The sequence below is a fragment of the Sceloporus occidentalis genome, unplaced genomic scaffold (genome assembly GCF_023333645.1).
Source record: "Sceloporus occidentalis isolate IW3139 unplaced genomic scaffold, rSceOcc1.0.p SCAF_13, whole genome shotgun sequence".
Taxonomy (NCBI): Eukaryota; Metazoa; Chordata; class Lepidosauria; order Squamata; family Phrynosomatidae; genus Sceloporus; species Sceloporus occidentalis.
In genome coordinates this window covers 11,884,933-11,903,384 of record NW_028316993.1, presented here as the reverse complement: position 1 = coordinate 11,903,384, position 18,452 = coordinate 11,884,933, and the positions used below count along the sequence as shown (strand labels likewise).

Sequence of the window (18,452 nt, the reverse complement as noted above, 5' to 3'; positions counted from 1 at the left end):
GAACTCAGGAAAGGATGAGAATAGAAATATACGAAGCTGCCCTTCTACTGAGTCGCATCCTTGGGACCAATTTTGTCAACTCAGACTGGCAGCAGTGTCTCTCTGACTTTCTCTCCATTCTGATTCTTTCCCAGCCCAATTGGGAGATCTTTGCTCTTTCCTGGTTAAAATTCAGTTTTGACCAGGCCTGAGACTCCTGCTTGGCTTTCAAAATGAGATTCAGCAGCCTAAATGCAGGCCTTCTCCACTGGATAGATATTTGTTGTAGCTGAATCTCAATGACAAACCGGTTTTGTGTTTAGAGTGCATAGTTTCATGTTGGGTAGGGAGGGAGTTGCACACAAAAGATTACAAAAACCCATAGATATGTGGCAGGCAGCAATATCTTTGCCAATGCATGAGATGGACATCAAATCAGTCTGCTTTTTAAGAATAAAAAAGGCCATTTAAAATTGTAGCAAGCCAGGCAGCCATTAGTCCATTGGGTCCAATACAGTCTGCTCTGACTACCAGCGTTTCTCCCCAAGGGCCTCTCAGGCAAAGCTTATTGCTGCTTGGTCCTTTTCCTTCTTTAATGTTGGAGATGGCTGGGATTGAACCCAGGACCCTTCTGCATGCAAAGCATGTGCTCCGTCCCTGAGCGGTGACCCCATATATCTGGTCCTAAAACCACTTCTCCACCCTAGACCGGTACCAGTCTCAGAACCAGAGGGGCCCTCTGACTTTTTGGGCTCATCCCAGGTTCTGTCTTGAGAGACAAAGGGAGTTCTGACATTGAATCCGTTCTGGGCTTCTGGCGAACATTTGCAAGACAAGATCCAGAACAGTCCCTTTTTGAGTCTGGGTATTTATTTCTCCCATAATGGAGGCAAGAAGGGCCAAGGGCTTAGTTGTGTGCGTGCGTGTGTATTCTTCCCTCCTTTTGCATTTGGTGTGGTGCTGCATTTTTCTTCCTTTGAGTTTGGCTGTGTGCGCCTGTGTGCCATTTTTCTCCCATTTGGTGTGTTGTCTGTCCATCCCGGTTTGCTAGCCAAAGGACTCTGCAGGGCAGAAGACCCTTCTTCGGCCGGTGAAAGTGCCGCCTTGGTGTCGCTCGAGCAGCGAAGAGCGCAAAGAGGAGGAGGAGGAGGAAGAGGAGGAGGATGGTGATGGAGTAGGTCTAAGTCCGCCTGACAGCTGGCTGGCAATGGGACACTTTCAGATAATCCAGGCATTTCCAACTGTGATGGGAGTTGGCTGGGGTGGCATCTCTCAGAGGGAAGAGAATGATGCTTAACTCCAGTTTATTCACTTAATTGAAGAACCCCCTGTTATTATTATATTTATTTGTATTCTGCTTCCCCCCCAAAAAAAACTGGGACTCAGAGGGGCTTACACTTTAAAAGAACTGTGCAATCAAAAATATACAGAAGTGATGCATTAGTCACTTAACATTTGTAAGAAAAATACCCGAAGCTGGTTTGCTATACAAATTAGAAAACAGGAGGTAAAAGAGGCCATGTATGCAGTATGGAGTAGGACTGCCTTGGACTTGTAAGAGTCTTCATTTAAAAAAAACAAACGTTTATAGAAATACACAGGGAAGAGAAAGGAAACAACAACAACAACAACACCAAGCCCACTTTTAGACATTCTGGTCCAGGCAGAAGGAGAGAGGAACCAGCATCCATCGCACTCCCCTTCATTCCTTCCTTGGCTTCTAGGCCATAAATATTTTAAGCACCAAGATCTAGTTTAATGCATTTTCAAAACACATTCTCCCCTGCTGACCTCCCTTCTTCCATTGGTATAGTGTTGGGTTTCTACAATTTGGAATGTTCCCTGGATTATTTGTGTGTGTTTTCTGGTGCTGGTAGCTGGACGTGTGAGGAATACTAACCCACCTTGTGTGAGTGCATGAGAATCCATCTTCAGTGCAGATTTTGCACACTTTTTGCACAAACCTCTTAGGTAACCGCAGGCCTTTAGGGCCACGCATGTGCGTACATTTGCGAGGGTACATGTTTAAGCTCAGGCACATGGGATTGTCCTTCTATGCTCTCTTAATTGGGAATGCACTTTTTAAAAGCAATAATACAGCAAGACATTAGTCAAGGTGGTTTCCAAACTGACTCTTGTTCTTGGTTCATTGATTAAATGGTATTTGTCCATTTGTCTCCGAAATCTAGGACAGGGGGTGTGCATTTGGACACACCGCTGCTACTTTAAAAACGCCTTGGTTCAAAATCCAGTAAAGCGACCCTTTATTTTCTCAAATGGAGACAGAGACAGACTTTCCACCTTCTCAGAAGGTATTCTGTGCCTGCAGCTTTCTTGCTGGAGGGCAAAGGTTTTAAGCTCTGCATGGTGTGTGCTGGCTTGCATTTTAAAACCAGATGGTTCTCCTGAGATCTCCCTGCAGACAAGAAGATTGTGTTCCTTATCTACTGTTGGTCGGATCCTCCTTGAGCTCAATAAATCATTGTTGAGACTTCATTCCTATGAGGAAACGGAAAAATATTTCTGCCTATGTAGGTGATTTGAGGTGGCTGGTGTCCTATGCCAGCGGCTGCACTTTCTCCTGTGATGTGACTGAGCAGTGGCTCCCAACCTTTGGTCCTCCATTTGTTTTGGACTTGGAATATTTAAAGCCATGAATAATTGAATCTGTGGCTATGCAGGGCTAACTGTAGTTAACATACCTTTCCTGATGTGAGGGTTGGCTGATTTGGGCCACGGACCTGGTTAGAGTATGACAAACAAACCAGCTTTGTGTTTAGATGTGTCTTGTTTTTGGGGTGATTGTGGGGATGTTTTAGTTTAAGCTATACTGCCACGCTTCATGCTAGTAGGTTTGAAAGAATGTGTACAACATTGCTGGAAATGTGACCGCAGTGGTGACCTGATGCTCCCATGTTAGGGTGCATATATGTATATATGTATGTGTGTAAATCAACCCCAGGTTGTAATTGGAACTTTAAAGGTGTTTTCCTAGCTGCTGAACCTATTTTGGGGGAAAGGTTGAGTTCAGCTCATCCGATAGCTCCTTTAAAATGGGAGGTAATCTTCACTCCTTCAGATGTTTTAAATTGCAGCTCCCAGATTCACTCGCCATAGGTTTCTGGGAGCTGAATTCCAAAATACCTGGAAGACCAAGTCCAAAACACCTGGAAGGTTATATAATGTTAAAAGCCAGAGTGGATTCATTGCCTCTCTGCCCTGGCCTTAAAACCACCATCTGTCCCTGTTTGAGGAGGAATGTCCTGCAAGGTGTGAATCCAGAGCATCTTCGGAGGCGTGTTTGTGTTTTTCTGGAGGAAGGGACAAGAACAGCAACCATCCAGAGATGAGTCGGTGGGTCTTGCCCTTGTAGAAAGCCACTGCTGAAGCATCTCTCTCTGTGTCTTTGTTCTTTCACAGCCTCGAGAAAAGGGCCGGATGCGCTTCCACCGGCTACAGAATGTGCAAATTGCGCTTGATTTCCTGAAGCAGCGACAGGTGAGACTCCTCATGCCTCCCCATGTGGTCCTTTTTCTTATTCTTTGGCTTTTCTAGTTCTGTCCTACTCCTTTCCCTCATAGCACCCAAAGCATCTCATGAATTGCTGGCTTCCTTAAGTTTTTAAGCATTGCATCCAGAGACTCTAATAATGACTGGATCACCCTGAAAGCCTTAATAATGCATGGAGTCCCGTTCAGAGATCTCAGCCCTTGACAATAGAGAAAGCCCACTGATTCACTTAGGAAAGAAGTTTGGGGACCCATTTCCTCTTCTCCAATTCCCCCCTTCTTTTGGACAAAACCCTGAAACCTCCAGGGGGTGCCACTCTCCTCTCCAAAAAGATCTTGTTTTCCAAAGTCCTCTGGTTTATTTTGTTTTTCAAAATGGATGTAACCTTCCAGTCACTTCTTGATTCAAAGGGTAGGTCAGTACAGCCCCTGGGGAGTCTACCATGATGGAAAATGGACCCCTGGTCTCTCCAAAATGATAGGTCTTTGGAGAGCTGGAACCCAACTGTGTTTTTGGGGAGCTTGTCTCCATTTGCCTGAATACTTCGGGTTGCATCTTGCTGCTGAAATGCCCGACCCGTCCCAGTTCTCTCAGGCAGTTTCCATGCTTGGTTCATGTTCAGTCCTGAAGGTGATGATGCCAAGAAACGATGCAGGGAGCATGGAAGATTTATTGCCCTTAATTCTGGCTCGGATGAAGGCTCCCCTTCCCTTCTCTTCCCTTTCCTGGGGAGTGTTAACAGTTTCATGACAACTCCTGCCCCTCCTTGCCTTGTCTTGCTGGAGGCTGCAAGGAGGAGCAGGGCAGGAGATGCTACCCAAAATTTCCCTCTTCCTCCACCTCTTTCATCATCATATTACTTTAGAGAGGGAGAGAAAATTGCTCACGCAGGCTTGTCGGAACACATTGTGCGCAGAACAGGTCGCAAAGCACCCACATTTTAGGGTGGGGAAAGGTGCAGCCTTCTCCAAACACCCTTCTGAAATCTGAGAAGCCAGGTTTCTAGTGGTTCCTGACCTACCCAGTCCCAGCCTGGTCCCCTTCAGGACTTTTGGATTGCGGCTCCAGAGTTTGCAAAATTAGTTTAATAAAATTAAAAGAACATTCAATTCTGTTTCTCATTAGAGTGTTTCAAAAGTAGCTCCTTCTGTTGCTTGTTTTTGCTGTGTTACTTTTGGTTACCCTTTCTAAAAATATTGCTAACAATTTAGGATTCAGCAGAGAATATCATAAAGCAGGGCCATATGCAACCCTTCAGGGCTATGTTTCTGGTCTCCAAGAGTCAATAATTTTTTTGCAAAGGTTTTGTTGTTGACCAAAAAAAATGTATTTTTGCTTCAAAAGGTACTCCTCACCAACATCTTCTAGGGAGTATGTTTTGCAGCCCATGTATTACAACTGTATACAATATTGTAAATAATATTGAATATAGACACCTTGAGATTATGTATATAAAGGATATACTAGACATACATGAATTTCGTGTTTAGACTTTGGTCCCATCTCCAAGATATCCCTTTATGTAGGCATATGCAAATACAGGTATTCCAAAATCAAATAAATAAATAAATTCCAAAATCCAAAACACATCTGGTCCCAAATGTTTCACATAAGGGAAACCCAACTTATACTTGTTAAGTGTGGGAGAAAATAAATGTTGCCCACCACCCCAATATTTTTACAGTAGTTTTTAAACAGTACTCCATTTTTGTGGGGGATTCATTCTGGACCCCGCCCCCACAAAAATGGAAATTCGCAAATATTCAAGCCCCATTGGCTTGAATGGCTCTGGGCTCAGGCACCATTTTAACCCTCCGCATTTGCCGATCTGCAAAGGACCGAGGCCGCAGATTTGAAGTCCGCGAAAATGGACTGTACTTTCTTGGCAAAAGCGAGTAGCGTTGTTACAGGTAGCAACATTACTTTGATTTGGGTTATCCTCCAAGTTTCATATGATTTGTATCAGCTACATCAATATTTCTCCTGGCCATGCTGGCTGGGGATGATGGGGGTTTTCAACACAACTAGGCCTGGTTCAGTTCCAGCATGTTGAGAAAAAGAGAAAAACCTCTACCTGTCTCCTTTCCCCCCACGCTGTGCCTAATTTGATTCATTTTATTTGTGTGAACCATCCCTCCCAGTCGCTGGGAAGAAGCCTTTCCCCTCCAGGACATCTTCCTCCGATGCCAAAATGGTGCCGGTAATGCGTTCCTTTTGGTGTCGGACCCCCAGGCGGTTGTGGTCTCACATTCTGTTAAATGAGCCAGTTGTGTAACGCAGGGTGGGAGTCGGCCATGTCTGGGCCTGCGTTTTACATGGCCCGCATATTTTATTATTATTATTATTGTTTTAAAAAAGAAAATATATAGCATTTGAAGTGGTGAAGGAACAAGCCTTCATTGCATACAGCGAAGTGCATGAGCCAAGAAACATAGAGAAATGCCTTGTAATTATCTTTATTTTTTCAAGAGCTGCACTTTAAATGGTGGGAACTAGATTGCAGGGGAAGGGGGTTTCTATAGCATCCCCGCAGTCCATTTGCAAAATGGCTTCTCATTGTGATGCATCTATCCAAGGTGACCAGAAGTCATAACTTACAAAGGAGGGCAAGACACCACAAAATGTGGGCCGTTCAAGAAAAATGTAGGACGGGCCCAACTAAAAGCTAAAAACACTGCTACAAATATAAGTTCATGCTTCTTAGTCATGCTCAGAATGGAAGATGTTTTGAAATTCCTCCCGGACAGAAGGCTGAAATGTAGGACCTGTCCTGGAAAAGGAGGATGCCTGGTCACCTTGCATCTATCACTCTTGCACCATCCCTGTTGTCTTTTTCCTGACCACTGTTTACTGGTCACTGCTAGGATACTGAGACTTTGGGTCTTGCTAGAGAGGCGAAGAAATTTCTTTTATGCTCAAAGCAGGTTGCCTCAACATGACAACACTCTCTCAGCTTCAGAGGGAAGGCAGTGTCAGCAAAGGTCCTCTGAACAAATCTTTCCAAGGAGTCCCTGTGATAAGTAGGAAATAACTTGAAGCCTCACAACAACAACAACAACAACGTAGATCTTTAGAAACAAAGGAATAAAAGCATACGCATGAAAAATTATCATGTTGCTTACATTTTACACATTTTTAAAAAACGCATGCACACCATTAAATGCATGTACATATTTGAAAACCCACTGGGTGACTTGGCCAAAGCACATTCTCTCAATCTCGGAGGAAAGCAATGGTAAACTTTTTCTAAAGAAATTTTGAGTTGGTTTCCAAAAGTTAGAGTTGGCTTGAAGATGACAGCCAGCATGTTGCAGTGTGTTTTATTAGGACTATTGAGAAACCAGGGTTTGTTTGCTCATCCATGGGAATACTCTCGGTGACTTTGGGCAAGTCACACTCTCTCAGCATCAGAGGAAGGCCATAGAATCATAGAGTCAGAAGAGACTGCAAGGGCCATCCAGGCCAACCCCCTACCATGCAGGAAATCTAAATCAAAACATCCCCGACAGATGGCCATCCAGCCTGTGTTTAAAGACCTCTGGCGACCATGGTGGCAAAGCTTCTCTCAACCAATCTCCCCAAGAAAATCCTCCGATGGGATTTTGCTGTAAATAACTGTAATTTGAAGTATATTATAATACCAAAGAAATACGAAACACAAATTACCATTAATTTGGAGAAATAGTCTTGCAAGAACTTTGGTCAGAGAAGAGAGATTTAGGCCCCATACAGACAGGCCAAAATAAAGCTGCTTCATGCCACTTTGGAGGTATATTGTTTAAATGATACATGCGCCCTAAGAGTCCGGAAGCTGCACCAAAGCTGCACTCCAGTCCTTAGGACTGGATTGTGGCTTTGGTGTGGCTTCTGGACTCTTAGCATGCATGCATCATTTAAACAGCATACTTCCAAAGTGGACCGAAGCAGCTTTATTTTAGCCTGTCTGTATGGGGCCTTAGTCACTAACTCTGTTGCTGACTTGTGTAAACCAAGAAACAATCTCATTGGATGCCTTTCCAGTATGTTTTCTCTGGGCACAATTTGCACCATTCAGTTTGACTTTGCATGACTTTATTTCTGTGATGCACAAATGATGACAAGGTATGGTTAAAAAAGTGTTGTGTTTTAAATCCCTTGTTTGGTTCTCTTCCAGGTGAAGCTGGTGAATATTCGCAACGATGACATAACGGATGGGAACCCCAAGCTGACCCTCGGGCTGATCTGGACCATTATCTTGCACTTCCAGGTAAGAACTGGACTTCTCTGTTTTCAGACTCTGCTTCTTTGTGATAAAGCTTGCATATTTAAAGTTGGAGTTGGTGCATTAGCAATGGCAGTGTCACAGAGGCCAAAGACTTTAGAGAATAAGCAGCTCTCCTTGCTGATGTTTGCATAACTAAACCAGCAACCATGGATCACATGTGTGTATTTGCAGCCCTTAAACTGACAGTGAGCTTATTGAGATGGTTGCTGTTTGTTTAACTGAGCTGTCTGGCCAAGATCTTTTTGAGTTTTCTGGAGTGCCGGGGGCAGAATAAAACCTGGCAATGGCTCTTGTTCCAAAAGAGGGATGTTGAGACTCTCACACAATTGCTTTGGATTGTAGTGCTCAGTGAGTTGTGTTGTGATTAACCCAGGACATACTTGGATCCTTTTGGTAAGCCCCACTAAAGTAGTGAGGCCTAAATTTTATTGGATGATGATGATGATGATGATGATGCATTACCCACCTCTTTCCCAAAACTAGGACTCAGGGCACTATTCCATTAGTTGTTCTGCGTTGACGCTTGTGTAAATTGCTTTGAATCAATGGGTCTGCTTTCATCAGAGATTGGTTTAAGGGGCTCAAACATTTTGTGTTAACTTGGGAAATCTGATTCCATGCTGCAGGTCTGAATGTTTCTCATTGTATATGCTGTTGCTGGGTTATTTGAATTCTGCACGTGACGCAAAGACTCTCAGAGCTGCTGATTTATCTTTTGGGCAGTCCATAGTGGTCCATGGAAGATAACCCTGAAGGCATTGATTGTTGTTGTTGATGTTGTTAGCTGCCCTCAAGTGGACCCTGAGTTGTGTTGACAGTGTGGATAAGACATCTCCAAAAACCATGTCCTCCAGTGCTCTGTTTAGGTCTTGTAGATTAATACCATAGCCTTCCTGATTGAATCTATCCATCTGGCATGGGATCTTCCTCTCTTTCTTCTGCCTTTCCCAGCATTACTGCCTTTTCTAATGAGTTTTGGCTCAGGATGTGCTAATGATCAGTGATTCCCAAACTTTGGTCCTCCAGATGTTTTGGACTTCAGCCCCCAGAATTCCTGACTGTTGGCCAAGGTGGCTAGGACTTCTGGGAGCTGAAGTCCAAAACGCTTGGAAGACCAAAGTTTGGGAATCACTGTGCTAATTAACGAAGGCATTGATTAACAGCCCCCCCCCCCAAATGTCTGTGAAGCTCTTCCTCAGGCACCAGGTGGCGCTGCTGTATCAGAAAAGGAGGAATTGGAGGCAATTGTAGGGTAAGATTTGCAGGTAACCTTGCAGGGTAGCATTATTTTCAAACTCTTTCATCACTGATGTTGTGGAAGGCCTTTCTATTTGCAAGGCTGAATGTACACCCCTCTAATGTGACCAAGGGCAGATACCTACAGAACCCATTATTTTGAACCATACACATTATTGCGCACAAGCGCCTGCGCAAGTTCTTCTTCATAGTGTATTGTTTTGTCCACTGCATATAATTCCTAGGGGAAAATTGTTAAGGAGGTTATTGGAAAGGAATATTTATTTGGATGGGTTATTGGTGGAATATTTATTAGAAGATCGGAACCCGCATATTACCAGGTTAATGGCCAGTTTTCTGGTGGAGGCAACAAATCTATGGCTTAAATTTCACAATAACGATCCTGAGGATTTATTGTAAATGTATGATGTTGTATGTCTAATAAAGCTTGAAGAAAGATTTTCTATTAGAGTGCTAGAAAATTCAAAGATATAGCTGTGTTAGTCTGTAAAATCAATATGTAAAGAGATCTTGTAGCACATTTGAGACGAACTGAAAGAAAGAAGTTGGCATCAGAAGCTTTTGGAGACTTAAATACATCTGAGGGAGTAGAATTAAGTCTACAAAATGTCATGCTGCCAACTTCTTTCTTTCAGTTAGTCTCAAAGGCAAGATTTCTCTTTTCGTCTGCAGGCTTGCTACCTGCAGACTTGAGCTTCCATGGATCTGTTGTTTCAAATGGAGGTGCTCTTGGATTTTGGAATTACTTATATTTCCATATACCTACATAATGAGATATCTTGGAAATGGGACCCAAATCTAAGGACAAAATTCATTTATGTTGCATATACACCTAATATAAAATTACCAGCCTGGTAATTTGGTTCATGGAACAAGTCTGTGTACACTGAACCATCAGAAAGTAAATGGGTCACTATCTCAGCCACCCATGAAAAATGTTTTGGTTTTTGGAACATTTAGAGTTGCAGAATCCTGGATAAGGGAGACTCAGCCTTTAGTCAGAAGGTAATTTAACCTATAGTCTTTTTGGTATTTCAACCCCAAGTTGAATATGACTTTATAAATGGACAAGATTTTGCACCAGGAGTGGGGATATTGCAGTCCATGGCCCATATGCAATGCCAAGGCTGATTTTGAGGCCTCCATTTTGGAAAATGGGAGGATATAACAGGACCCCCTGGCATTTGCCAACCGCAGCCTGAAGCCACATCTATGACGAAGGAATCAATGCTTGGCACCTGCTCCCACAGCCAATGTATTGATTAATGTGCACTGAGGAAGCAGATGGGGCAGACAGTCATTAAACCTTTTGATGTCATTTAGGTTATAATATTATAACACGTGATTATATTATATGATAATAATGAAATATTAAATTTTGTCGCGTAATATTCTGTGTTATTTTGGTGATCGCAGCCTTCTGTATTCCCATGTGAAATTTGGCTTTTAACGTATTACTGTTAATCACTGAAATTATATTATTGAAATTGCTACTGTGCGGCACTTTGACAAGCCTGTGAAAGTAGGTTTTCTTTTAGAAAAGAACAAAGAAGGTAGGAAAGAAACCAATCGACCGACTAACCAGAGATTAACTGTGTTATGTGAACATACATCCATGCCCTTCCCTAGATGTGTATCCAAGGGGCAACCTCCAAATGAAACCTTGATCCACTCACTTGGCTTAAAAGGGAGCAATTTGTGCTTTTTTATTTGAAACAAAATTTTGTCCACTTGGAAGAGATGCTTTTTGCTTGGAGCCCTTGAGCATCTCCCAGGCGTCCTCTCCATGAAATGCTTGGTGCTGAGCAATCTTTGCCATTGCATCCCTTTCCAAAGAAAAGAAAGCCCCTGCCAACCTTTCCCCAACATTTGGGATCCTGAACTTGCATTAATATTGCATGAGGAAGTCACTAAGGAGTTTTGGCTTGCTCAGTTTTGGAGATGACTACTTTGTTGGCATTGGGGCCACCTGGGTTTCTTCCAAGGCTTATTGCGGCCCTCATGCGCACACCTTGGGTCCCCCAGCCTGCCTCCTTTGGGCCAAAATTGAGGGAAATTCCTTCTACTAGAAACCTCCAGGAAGAGCAACTCGCCCTTTAAGTATGTCCAAGCCTCCTTTGCATTGTTTAACATTTCAAAAATAGCATTTTTAAGAAACATTATTAAGACTAGGTATCAGGATAAGGAGAAGCTATACCCCAATTCCATGCAAAGTTCAGGGCAATTCCACTGTGATCTTTGCAATAGCTGCCTTGGATCAACAAGTTACTTATTCTCCCCTCTTTCCCCACTGTCTAGCTATTCATGAATGCTAAAATGATTTTTCCAGCTGTCATTTCCCTCAAAACATTACAATACAGATTTGCAGAATATCACTTAAATGAAACCACGTTCCAGTGCTCTGACTCCTAATATTAATGAAAAGAAATGATTTGAGAAATTCCTTTCGGTGCCGTCTGGAATAATCATGAGGTTGGGAGCGGTACTGAGCTGCTCATGCAACTATATATATCATTTTGAATTCTTGCAACCTGTTTGTATTCATTTTACTTGTACGTTGCCCCATGATCTTTTGAAGGGGTGATGGGATAGAAATATTTGCTTACAAAGTAAATGGTTTATTTACCAAGTAAATAATTACTTTCCGTCTGGATGATGGAGTCTAAAGATGCTCATAAGAGCAAATGAACTAAAGGAGAACACACCTTCCTCAGAGGCTTGCAATGAACCAGGACCGAGTTTGGGTTTCAGTCTGATTTCTGAGCAAAGCCCCAGCTCAGACCAAGTGTATCCCTCTTCCATTTCTCCTCATTTCTGCATCTCTCATGCTAAACCCCTTTTTCTACTCTGTGTGTGTGTATGTGTTTGTGTTTGTACATGTACACAACCACCTGAGTGCCCACCTTCCCTACTTTGGGACTTTAGTTTCTTAACCAACAGTCTTGGGGTCTAGTTAGCCTGTTGCAACCTTTCTTTGTCATTTTAGACATCCCCTCAAAGGGCCAATGTTCATCACCATAACTAAGCAGGTTCACAAAAATATAATAAATTTATTATTATTAATAATAATACAGTCAGCCCTCCGTATCCATGGGTTCTTTATCAGTGGATTCTTTATCCACGGATTTAATCATCCGCTGCTTGAAAATATTCAAAGAACATACACGTCCAAAAAGGAAACCTTGATTTTGCCATTTTATTTAAGGCAACACCATTTTACTATGCTATTGTATATAATGGGACTAGAGCATCCATGATTTTGCTATCAAGAGGGGGTCCTGGAACCAAACCCCAGCAGATACCAAGGATGCCCACCATAATGATTTTTCAGGGCTGACTTGTTGGCATGTAATGTTTAGGGGCAGCTAAGCTCTGTAGCTGGCTTTCTTCCCACCCAAACCATCCATTCTTTCCAGCTTGGCACAGATTTGCCACCCCACCCCTTGACTCTGCTGTTCCCCAAATTCCTCTCTTCTGTACTGAACACACCGCAGCCCTGGGCAGTTTTTCCTCTTAGTATGCGCAGCAGAGAGTCTTTCTCCTTCCCAGATTTTATTTTTTTAAGGTTCTCTCCCACCCTTCCCTCTCTAAGGGCTACCTTCACTCAACATCTTTGTTGTGGCGGTGAGGCTTGGAAGGGAGGCGTTTTCATAATAATAATAAAAAACTTTGCTCCTTGATTTCCATCTATCTGTCTGGGTGCCACACCCCTCCAGGAGCATCTCCTTCTTCCTTCCTTCCCTCCCTCCGTCTTCTCTTTTTTCCCCCATCCCTCCTTCCCTCCTGCTGTTGCTGCCACCTCCCAGCCTCTGTCTGGCTCTCTTCTCTCTCTGTTTGCCTTACGGAGGGTAGCACTCCCATTACCTCATATTTGGAGAGAAGGCGCCGCAGCCAATCCGGGCTCCGTCTGCTTTTAGGTCAAGTGATTTCCGAACTGCAGTGAGATGCTTTGAATGTGTCTTCCTCCGGCGCTCCCCAGCCTCGTAAGATGGCTGTCTGAAAAAGGCAGCCTCTGGAAAGGAAGGCGGAGAGAGACAGAGAGAGAGAAGATCTTGGACTGTGTCTGCATGTTGTGTGCTTGCTTGTGTCTGTGCGTATGTGCATGCACAAACGTGCCTGCAGCGGCCCGTGTGTGTGTGTTTTGAAAATGTGCATCTAATCTGATGAAGCGGCGGATGGGATTTATCCGGGAGGCCGGGGCCAGCTTAGCTGCATTGTCACGGGTGCCTTGCATACCAGGGAGAGATGGGGAACACTCTGGGCTGTGTTAAAGAGCCGAAAGAGCCAGGCGGGGAGGCTGGGAACGCACCCCTCTCCCCCAAAAGGAAAGCTCGCTTCAAACGGAAGAGGAAAGGGAAGAAGAGGATGGCGCCAGAGAGGGTGGATCTGGTACCGGAGGGACCTTTGAAAGAGGTTGAGATTGCCGGAGAGAAGGATGTGGAGGAGGAGGAAGAGGAGACAGTGATGAAGTTGCAAGGAGCTCCAGTGGAGGCGGAAGGGAAGGACCTTGCCAAGAGCTTGCACCAAAATGACACTTCCCAGGAGGTGGCTTGTCCAACTTCAGAGCCACAAGGGCCAGAGGAAGGGCGTGTTGTGCAGGTAAGGGAGAGGTTCCAAGGGCGGCTGGAGAGAGCTCACCTTTTGACAGAGAACTCCTTCTCCTCCTCCTCTTCCAAACAAGGAGACCTCCTGGAAGAGGGCACCATGGTCATTGCCCGCCTGCTGGACAATCCGGCTGAGCAAAACCGCGAAAAGGTGGCCAGCCAACTGGTTGCCCACAAGAGGCCGGGATGGGGCAGCAGCCGAGCCATCCTGGTGCCTTGGCACAGGGAGGCATCCACCCAAGGAGCACAGGAGGAAGAGGAGGAAGAAGAAGAGGACTCGGTGGTGGTGATCTGCCGGTCTTGGGAGCAGCCCAAGGTAGAGGCCCCCATGACTGTGATGGACGAGGCCTGGAATGGCGAGGAGCGCAGCGAAAGCATATCGAGCACCGTGTGGGGAGCTTCTTGGAGTGCAGATAAGTGCACCATATCGGAGCTGTCCACGCCGTCTCCCTTGGTGGACCAGGCAGAAAGCCAAGTGGGGGAGAAACCCCAGCGGACACCCACTTTGCAAGAGGCTCCCACAGGTGTCTGGGCAAAGCTTCCCGCCTCTCAAAGCAAGACGTCCTTCAGTGACACAACCTCCAGCACTTTCCGGTGCTCCTCAGGTTATGGCAGTGACTCGACCCACCAGCAGGGCAAGGTGCCCACAGTCCTCCATGCAAACTCATCCCATGGAGAGGGTCCTGGGTCTTCCACAGAAGGCCCTCGGTGGCGAACGACGGTGGCAAAGAAGAGCCATCGGTCAGCTGAAGGAGGGGTCAGTGTAGGCTTCTTTTCTCTTCTTCTTTGGGCTAAGGGTGGGTCAAAGGTGCAAGGAACACAGCCTTAGCTCTTGTGTCTTCCTGGCTGGGAAAACCAGTGTGGAGGTGGCACCCTCTGGCTATGGGCAGTGGCACCTAGTGGCTTCCATGGGGGCGGGGAGTGAATCCATTCAGGGTCTTAACATCTTTAACTTTAAAAGAGATATCCAAGCTGGTGAAACTATTTTGGGGACCATGTTTTAGCACCTTGGGTAACTCCTTTAAAGTTTGGAATAAAACCCAGATTCTTTCCTTTGATGCAGCAGTGCCCACCATATTATGGAAGTACCATCTTTTGATTCAGGGCATTAAAGCAGGTTCTAATGCACCTAAGGCACATAAAAAGTTCTTCCAAGTGACCAGGCAATAAAGCCTTAGTCAGATGGAAGATATCCTTTGTTCTCCCCAGCAGAAAGTGAGAAGCTCCCTCCAATTCTGGGTTTAAGAGTCAGAGTTGAGGAAAAGACACTTTGTACAAGTTTGAAACCCACTGGTTGAGCTTGGGCAAGTCACACCTTCTCAGCCTCAGGGGAAGGCAATGGCACACCTCCTGTGAACAAGTCTTGCCAAGAAAACCCCATAAGTCAGAAAGAACTTGAGGTCAAGCAACAGCAGCAAGTTTGGAGAGTTGTTTTGCTTAGTGTCTGTTTTGTATGGCCCAGACTTTGCATGGAAAGGGGGTACTGGAAAGATCCTAGTTGGAACTAAGCCCCATACTCCCCATCCAGTACTCTCCTAAAACCTGTGGATTTGTACATTAACTGCAACTTTTTGTAATTGATTTGAACCCCAGCACTTCAATCTCCTCTGCTTAGATATCTGGAGCTATCTGGAGAGATGCAACTTGTAAGTTGAGGTGGAACCCAATGGCAGCAAGTGGCTTCAGTTGTTGTTGTTGATGGTGGTGGTAGAAAGCCATTCTGGATTTTAGTTTGAATTTTGCAACCCAGGTTGCTCAATATTATCCTCCCGCTTTCTGCAGCACCATGGATAGCTTCTGATGTTCAGAAGAAGAAGAACCGCAGAGGAGCCAACTCAAACTTTGAAGGAGCTGTCCAGTGTCCTGAATGCTCAAAACCTACCAGGATATCATTCAGTGCCCTGGATAACTCCTTTAAATTTCAAATTAAAACCCAGAGCAGATTCACCATCGCCAATGATATTGGAGTCACCAGTTGCCATTAAACACATCTAGTTTAACGTGTGAAGGGGATGCAATCCTTATACTGGTACTTTGACTTCTGTGGTTCCTTTGCATTTGCTGAGGCTGGATCTTAGGCACTCAAAACAACTATGCATGGAAGGAGTGTTGCAGTATTCATGTTCACACAATGGCCCTGATTGTACACAAATAAATGCATGCACACACCCTTTTGGGACTTGTTTCCAACTTTAAACAAAACCCGTGACCATCAATGCAGGCAGAGACCGAGGGCCACCCCAATTTGTCATTGGACAGTCTCAGAGGTGCAGGGAAAGCTCATACTTTCTGTTTGCATCATGAGCTGTGGTTGCTTTTTTGTGTTGGTGCACACACACCACTCCGGTTTCACTGTCCTGCTTGGCCTGGGTCACCATCCCGAAAAATGTGTGCTTCCATGCATGCACTCTAGCTCTTTGGTGTGCATTTGAGCTGTCAAAACCCTTTATTCTGTGCATTAGCTGGTGATGTTTAAATGGAGTGCATTGCAGGGCAGGGGAGAAACTGGAACTGGTCCCTGGAGAGGAGGGCTACTGGGATTGGAGTGGGGGCAGGATGGCCTTAAAGTGATGCCAAGACCTGGCATGGAATGCCCAACCAATTTGGCACATGCTTTTGTTGCAATGATGTCATTGGTATCTGTATATTTTCCACCTCCCCAAAGGATATAAATCTTTCCTTGGATGCCTTTCTACACTTCAAATGGTAAAAGCCTTCTTGTAAGTTTACTGCATTTTCTCAGCAAGTAGAATTCACCCAGATGCTCAAGAATTGCTTCTCCAAAAATCTGGAATTCCAGATAAGAGAGACTCAATCTGTATTTTAAATAGCAGCCCCATAAAGGAAGTGAAGGGGAAGAATTACTGGAATACTCCCAGAACTTGTTTGCAAAGTTGTATCAGGATGGATTTCAGATGTCAAACTGTAGCTGGAAAGAGAGGGATTGTAGAAGGTGTTGAAGAATTTTTAAAAGCCCATGTTGCAGAGTGGTCCAGACTGACATGTGCAAACTTGACTTATGGGTTCCCTGCTAACATGCCCACAAAGGCAGATGCCCGCAGATGCCCTTGAGCAAGTGAGTCAAGCTGTGTTCCACCAAGAGAAGCATAGAACAGCCTTTGGGTCCAAGTCTGAGCCTTGCCACTTAGGTCCTGACCCTGTAGGAAGCTCACAGACACCCTCATAATTTTCTGTCTGTATATGTCTGGTCTCTCATTGTGTGCTGAAAGGAGTTTAAGGTCATGGGGGCTTCTGAGGCAGTTGGGTTTGTTTATATAGTCTGGGGAAATTTACCCGTTCAGTAGACTAGATTAATTGGACTGCCAGTCAAAATCCTTTGGGCCTCACGGGTTGTTGGGTTCGTCTTTCCAACGTTTTGACAGCTAGCAAAGCCCCGCTGTTGATGGTGGCTGCGTGCGAATTGTAGGGCTAGACCAGCAAGGCTGAACCGAAACATCAATCGCAAAATCCCAAACAGGGGGGACTGGGTCTCCAAACTAGGATTGCATGGGGATTCAGTGGTGCTGCTCAAAAATACCTTCCTCTCCATAGGAGACAAGGGAGCAGTTGTTTATACTACAGTCAGTCCTCCATGTTTGTGACTTTGACTTTTGCAGATTTGATTATTGACGGATTTGATTTATCTGTTCTCTGTAGAAATCTCTGGGTCCTCAAGCATGACTCTGTGGTCAATGTCCACCAGAAGTTGTTCTGGAGGACCCAGGGATTCCTAGAGAGAATACTTCTCTAGATGTTTGTGGGTCCTCCAGCACAATTCTGTGGTCAGTGTCTGGCAGATGTTGACCACAGAGTTGCACTGGAGGATCTAGAGATTCCTAGAGAAGTGTCCTCTCAGGTAAAAAAACTCAGGTCAAGGAATCTCAGGGTGCGAGTGCTGCCTTGAAAAGTGTGTGTGTCTTCTTTTCTGAAAGACATGTGCAGCTTTGAATGGTATACTCTCAACAACTGTGGTTAGGGCTTAATGTATTGTGCTTAATGACATAAGCCGGGATTGGTGCCTTGTCCATGTGATTTGGCCTTGTGTCTTAAGTCCTGGGATGGTAGGAACCTATCAACTGTGCCCCACTGCAATGGGTCCATGCCATGCCCAGGTATGGAAACCCTCTCCTCCCGATCATGTCCCTCAATTGCTCCTTTGACCATGGCCTCTGTTTGTCTTGCCTTTGGATCATATGCTGCTGAATGTCTCTAAAGAGATTCAACCCACGTCCATCAAAACAATAGACCAACCTGTCTATACCTGTGGGTTTTCCTGTTGTGTTCTTGGAGGCTTCTGAGAGGTTTTTGGATGAGGAGAGGCTTCTCTTTTGGTCAACAGTCCAGGGGTGCCCATGTGGATTTGTTATTCCCTCTTGGCTTTAAATATACAACGACAGCAAGAACCTTCTTTGGTTTGGATCGGGCAGTCCCATTTCTCAGCCGTCCTGCTGAAACTGTTCCTGGTTGCATGGCAAAATGGAGAACATGGTAGTTTGCAGATGTGTTTGCATTTTCCCTACTTAGAATGCTTCAAAAGTGGGAGAGGAAATTGGAAGCAGCACTAAGCTGGATTCTATAGCTTAAAGAGATTATGCCAAAGGTTTATTTGTATATGTTGGTGCGTGTGCGTGTGTGTAAATGTTGAGTAAAGCTGCAAGGGAGCCCTAGTTGTGACTGCACAGAATCTTGGTCACGTTCTGAACAATTTCCAAGTTTTGAGCCATCGCGGCACAGTGGTTTGAGTCTTCGACTACAGTTCTGGAGACTAGGGTTTGATTCCTTGCTTAGCCATGGAAACCCATTGGGTGGCTTTGGGCAAGTCACACTCTCTCAGCCTC

At 44.9% G+C, this 18,452-nt stretch overlaps 1 protein-coding gene across 8 annotated transcripts in view; it reads left to right on the top strand.

The window, feature by feature from the left end:
• The window catches only part of MACF1 (microtubule actin crosslinking factor 1), a 257,008-nt gene that overhangs the window by 78,934 nt on the left and 159,622 nt on the right, over window positions 1-18,452 (top strand). For 6 of the 8 annotated variants that reach the window (XM_089478295.1, XM_089478296.1, XM_089478294.1 and 3 more), the window contains exons 4-5: window positions 3,400-3,477; window positions 7,643-7,735. In XM_089478295.1, coding sequence (XP_089334421.1) covers window positions 3,400-3,477; window positions 7,643-7,735 — 171 coding nt within the window. Of the gene's footprint in view, window positions 1-3,399; window positions 3,478-7,642; window positions 7,736-13,184; window positions 14,372-18,452 lie in introns of those variants that run through there. The other 2 variants (XM_089478290.1, XM_089478288.1) reach the window with 1 other exon arrangement.